Below are 6000 nucleotides of genomic sequence, written 5' to 3'. Positions count from 1 at the left end.
CGGGGCTCCCCCTTGTGCCCGCACCTCCCCATTGCAGAGCGGGCTCCGCCGCTGGGTATTTAACGCGGGGGTTTCCACCCCCCTCCCCCCTATCTCCCCCGCCACCCCGCCTCCTCCGCCGTCGGGGAGGGGAGCTGAGACCGGACGCAGCTCACGACAGGCGCGGGGCGGTGCCCGCCCCAGCCCCGCCCCGTTCGGCGCCGGGCAGCCCGGCAGTGCGGGCAGGCAGAGCCCCGCCGAACCGCTCCGCTCTGCTCCGCTTCCCCGGCTTCCCCCGCCGCCATGCCGCCGCCCGGGCCCCGCCGCCCCGCAGCCTCCTTCCTCCTCCTCCTCCTCCTCCTCATCCTCCTGCTCCGCCGGGCGCTGGCCGCCGCAGGTAAGGGGTTGGGGGTGAGGGGAGCAGAAGTTTTTTTTGGGGGGGGTGTGAGGGGGCAGCATCCCCGGTCCACCCCTCCCGAAAAAAAAGTTCACTGCGGTTTAACCTCTTCTTTTTAGGGGCAGCTGGGAGTTTGGGGTGGGGGGGGTGTCCGACCTTGGGGGCATTTCTTTCCTTTTTTTTTTTTTTTTTTCCCCCCCAATTTTAGGTTGCAGGGGAGCAGGGGGATGCTCCGGGGGGAATGCGAGTTTCCTTAATTTTTATATCTTTATTTATTTATTTTCTTGGGAAAAGCAAAACAAACCCAGCCCTGTTTGTAGTGCCACCGGCTGTGATTCCTCAGCAGGTCGAATAAGTAATTATTTAAGTATTTCACCTGGAGATTTTTGGAGATTTTTTTTTTTTTTTTTTTTTTTTTTTTTTTTCCCCCCTCTGACTCTTCAAAGTTTCCTGCACGCAACCCAAATCTTGTGATGGAGATGCCTTCCCTGGGTAATCCCTGCCGCTGACAATAACCAGGGGCACGTCTCTCCCCCGCTGCCCTGGCTCATTAGGGCTCCTCTGATCAAATTCGGCTTTTCCGCTATAATTTCCCCCCCCCCCCCCGCGACTCGTGAGCATCCCCTGCATCTCATGACTTTGCCCTTTGCCATCCTCCGGCGGCGGTGGTCCTCCAGGTGTGGGAAGAACGTCCTCGGATAGATGGTTGGGAAGCGCAGCCCTGTAAACTTGGATGGATTTTTAGAGGTTGGAAGATGCCAGAACCGGAACCGTCGCGGGGCTCCGGCTATGGGCAAGGTCGGCGTCCCAGTGGGAATTCGGGAGGGGAGCCCGTCGCTCGCTTCCCGTGGCTCCGAGGCCGTGGCGCGGAGCCGGGTGCCGTGCAGATCGGTCTTGCTCGTAGCGAAAGGCGTCTCCTGACAAGCTGATTTTCTAGGAAAATGAGCCAAGCCTTCTTTTCTGAAGCGTAATTAAGGTGACGAGGAATTTGGGGGAGGGAGTTTGATTAGATTAATTTTTTTTTTTTTTTCTGCCTCCACCGCACAAAGATCTAGTGTGTTTGGGCAGATGGAAAACAGAAATGGCACTATTGACTTATTCAGTGGCCTGGACGCTGCCGCAGCGGCGTCCTCCGGCCAGAAGAAACTCTCCCTTTGCCGGAACGGGAGAGCTTTGAGAGCTGGCGATCGGCATCCCGGAGGGTCCCGTGCCGGGGGGAGCGGGCAAGCTCGGCACGGCATGCGATTGCCGGGCTGCTCTGCGTTGGGGTTTGGCTGCGAGCAAACTGGGGATACTGGGAGGGGGATGTTGGCTGGATTGGTGATGCAGGACTCCCACACCTGGCTTTGTCCCATGTGGTGCTTTTTATTTATTTACTTATTTATTTTTTTTGTGTGCGCCAAGTTCATGCAGGGGTTGAAATAAAACTGGGCAGGAGGGAGGGAACAGCAGCAAAGGAAGAAAAAAAAAAAAAAAAAAACCAACAAGTTAAACCTGACCAGGCTGGATGGGTTGGAGTCTGGGGAGCTTTCTAAAGGCACGCTGTCAGTCTGGCCTATGTGAGCGTAAAGTTTTTAGCCGTGGAGGTATAATTAGTGTTTCTCCAGGAGGATGGCGTGTGACGATGCAGAGGAGGGAGCTGAGAGGGTGATCATCCACTCCCCATCTTCCCCTGGTTTTAGGGAGGGAGAGACATCACCCAGAAAATAATTTTCTCTTAATAACAGGGAATGTCCATGCTGTATCCGTTGGGGTTTGCGATGGAGGGAGAGAAACCTGGGTTGGAAGCCCAGAAGCCGTCGGCTCGCTGCTGGGGGAACCCCAGCTCCCAAGGCTGGCAGCACCCCAGCTGCGGAAGGGCTGCCGAAATCCAGAGGGTGATGCTGCACACAGCGGGGGCTTGGCTGCCAAGGGTGTTTGCAGAGAGCGTGACGCTGCCATCCCGGTGAAGGGCTGTCCTGCCATCCCTCTGCTCTCCGGAAAACACCCCGGGGAAGGAGGGGAAACCCTCTGTCCCCAAATCTTGGCCAGTGCTGGCGCGTGGGTCATGGGCTCCTCCGTCCTCGGGAGTGGACGGAAGAGATGCGGGAGGTGGTAGGAAGCTCTGGGCTGCGAGGTGAGGAGGGAAGGGGCTGTACGGAGCCCACCGGGAGTTTGCGATGGCAGATGTTGGTGCCACAAAAGCCGCAGGTTCCTGCTGTTTCCTCGTCACTCGTATCCTCCCGGCTTTAGCGATGCTACCGCTGGCAAAAACATTGGCCCTCCTGCCATCCCACCCACGTGTCTCCCCGTGGGAAGCAGGGGGGGATGCATGCTGGCTGCTGCCGGCCCTGCCATGGCATTTTTAAGGCCCGTTGCCTCTGGTTTTGGTTTTCCTAAGTGCGCAGAGCTGTAATTTGCTGTAATCAGTTGTGTTGTGCGAGCCACCCCCCCCCCCCCTTGTTTGTGAGTCAGAGCGCGGTGGCACTGAGTGACACAGAACTGGGATGCTGGGGGGCCCTGTGCCTGGTGGCGTGAGGATTTATTCCTCCTGGGGTGAAGGGAGCTCAGGTGATCCTTCCCTGGTGCTGCCAGAGCTCGGGACCTAAAATAAACATTGTACAAGATAGGAGGCCCCCCCGCCAGCCAAAAGCAGCACCCTCCCTAACACTCCCTAAATCCTCCCGTCTCGCTGTCCCTGCAGACTTGGCCGACGCTTGGATGTTCACCGTCGAGGCGATTTTGGAGCGTGGGTTTCCTTTTAGCTTTGCAGAGGGTGGCGTTGTTCTTCGGGGGGTCCCGGCTGGGTCTCGGTTCAAACCTGGTTTTGATCCCGTGGCGGAGCCAAGGGCTCAGAAACGGGGGGGCTGGAGAGCCAGAAGGCAAGCAAAGCATCCCGGCCGCACAGAATATTATTTTTGAAGCCTCCTGGTTTTTTGGAGGCCTGACTCACGGTGCAGGAATGCGCTGGGCTGGCAGCCCCAGACCTGCTCCTTGGTGGAGAGGAAGAGTTGCCGTCTCCTCCTCCCAAGCCCGCTCCCCATCCTCTCTCCTCCCAAACTGCTGGGCTGGGCTGGTAGCAGCCACATGTTTGCTGAGCTTGGATTTTTAGGGGAATTTTTTTTTTTTTTCTCCTTACTCATTTGCTTTTTCACATTTGCTTTTTTTTTTTTTAGGTATGTTTTTTTTTTTGGTGGGGCATAGCAAGGTACCTCTGGGTTGCGGCGGCAGAGCGAGCCCTGAGATCAAACGCGAGCCAGGCTGGGAAAAACTGGGCAAAGCCACGCTGGAAAACAAGGAAAGGGAAGGGAAGCAGGAATTATTTAGCACAGAGCTTGCTCCAGCGTGTCCTGCCTGCTGCCTTTAATCTCCTGCGAGTCCCTCCCTGCTGCCTTTGGTGGCTTCTCCCAGACCTTCTGGCTCGGCTCAGCTTTTTGGGGGGCTCCCCTGGACCCACGCGGGTGCATTCTGTCTGGGTTGAGTTCATGATGAAGCATCCAGGGTGGTGGGTCCTGGTCCCCATCCCCAAACTGGGGGGGGGGCAGGGGTGTCGAAGCTGTGAGCCTTACCCTCCCAACCACCAAAAGTTTGGGTTATCTTAGGGGGAATGTGGTCAAGGGACCGTGGTGACAAGTTTGGTGCCTGTTTTTTCTCAATGTTGGGCTCCGTGGAAGTTTGGCTCCCTGTGTTTCTCAGTTTCTCCATGGAGGACTTCAGGTGGGGATGTCAGGCTGTGGGGCAGGTGTGGCACAGGGGTCCTGAAACTGGGCTGCCACCACGAGATGAGGCGTTTTGGAATCTGGGCTGTCCCGTTCTCAAGGGGAGTGAGTCCATTCAGGTACCAAACCCTTGTCGAGCAAGATCTTGTCATCTTTCATGCTTCTGGGGGTGGGGTCCCAGCGGCATGGTTTCCGTAAAGGTCCAACGAGTAACCCTTGCTGCCCTCCGGCTCCCCTCCTTCGCAAGCCTACGCCAAGCGTGAAAGCTGAGGGCTTGTTTCCCTTTGAAAGAGCATGGAAAATCTCATTTTGAGACGTTTAAACGCGCGTTCGATCGAGCGGAGGCCACCGCAGGAGGAGAGGCAAGGACCTCCGAGTTGCAGATGCTCGGTGCCCGGGTGGGCTGCGGGGCTCTACGGGAGTGATGCTGTGGGCAGCATCCTCGACGGAAGGATCCCTGTTAGAAGGAGGAAGGGGGTTGAAAAAAAAAAAAAAAACAACCTAACCCACAAAACTTCCGCAGACGTGGTGGCTGTTGAATGACAGGAGCCCTGCAAGGAGGAGGCTCGCGCCGGGCAGGATGGTGAGAGCATGGCTGAAATGCAAGCAAGCTTTTCTCTTTTTCCACCCTGATGATGCTTTGTCAGTCTTCCCTTTTTGTGGAGCAGTTCTCTTCGCTGGGAGCTGCCACCAGCATGGATATTATCCCCCATTTCCCCTCTTCTTGCCACGCTCCCTTCTTGGTTGGCAGCATCGAAATGCCTCTACGTGTCCTCCGTGACTTAAACGAGGAGCAGTACGGGCTGTCCACCTCTGGTTGGGCTCCATGGTGGACCTGTATATCCTGGGGTGGTGGGCAGGCTGGAAGGACCAGATGTCGTAAAACAAACCCAGGCTTCCCGGCTGGGTGGCTCGCGGAGGCAGGAGGCTGTTAAAAGGGCTGCATCACGTTGTAGAGCGTGGGAGTTTTCCTTAGGCAGGAGGTTAGAGAACCCAGAAAGTCCTCGGGACAGGTTTAAATGGGAGGAGGGACGTGCCTGGGATGAAGTGTTGCTGTCTCCTCCCATCTGAGGTTGCCATCAAGGAGTGTCCTCCATGCTTTCTAGGCTGTGGGATGAGGTGGGATGTGGGATCTTCATCCCTTGCTTCATTGACCACTCCCTTTTCTGGTGGACTTGCATGATGTGCCGGGAAGCTGCAGTTCTTCCTTCAGATGATGGTGACTGCTCTTGGAGGACCGAGAGGAATTGGGATGGAGGAACAGGGTTTTAAGGAGATGGATGAGCAGGGCTTCCTTCCCTTGGGGTGGTCGCCTCTTCCTCTCTGCCATCTTGAGGGGGTCTCGTCCCCACCTTGCATGCTCTGTGATCTCCTCCGCATGCTTGTTACCCCTCATGGAGACCTCGCCGTCCTACGCTGTCACCTGGCTGTGTTATTGGCTCTGTTTGGGTTGGCTTGAAGAACACAAGGAGGGTGTTTTCCAGCAGCTAGAGAGTGGTTGCTATTTAAAACAACCCAAAGAAAAAAAAATGCGGTCTGCTGCTTGCTTTTCATCCGTGTAGCCAAAAGGAGCCGAGCAAGCGTCCCCACCCTCACCTGGAGGGGCATCTCTGAAGGCTTTGCAGGGCCGGCAAACGAAGGCGGTAATTAGTGCTGGCCGCGAGGGTGGATCTTCCAACGTGGCCGCGTTGTCTGCTGCGGTCCAGCCTGGGGTCCTCGCCTCGTTTTGAATGGCCGCTGTCCTGGGTGTGAGATCCCAGCAGCATCCCCCCATCCCTGTTTATCCCAAACAAGCTGGGATGCTGCTCGGGGTGTGGGTACCTTCGTCTCACCGGCGCGGCTGGTTTCACAGTTGCTGGATGGTGCTGTGGTGTTCCTGGGCTGGAATATTGTTTTGGAGGTTTTTTCTTTCCCCCTCCTTGACAG

General features: G+C 56.6%; 1 protein-coding gene across 2 annotated transcripts in view; it reads left to right on the top strand.

Annotated features, from left to right (window-relative positions):
- The first annotated feature begins 226 nt into the window (after positions 1–226).
- The window catches only part of UNC5B (unc-5 netrin receptor B), a 45795-nt gene continuing 40021 nt past the window's right edge, over positions 227–6000 (top strand). For both annotated transcript variants that reach the window (XM_086752364.1, XM_086752362.1), the window contains exon 1: positions 227–376. In XM_086752364.1, coding sequence (XP_086608490.1) covers positions 283–376 — 94 coding nt within the window. In that variant the 5' untranslated portion in view covers positions 227–282. The remainder of the gene's footprint in view (positions 377–6000) is intronic.

Source organism: Chlamydotis macqueenii, chromosome 7 (genome assembly GCF_036417535.1).
Source record: "Chlamydotis macqueenii isolate bChlMac1 chromosome 7, bChlMac1.mat, whole genome shotgun sequence".
NCBI classification, from domain to species: domain Eukaryota; kingdom Metazoa; phylum Chordata; class Aves; order Otidiformes; family Otididae; genus Chlamydotis; species Chlamydotis macqueenii.
Note: the sequence above shows the minus strand (reverse complement) of the source record. Positions and strands in the feature narration are given on the sequence as shown.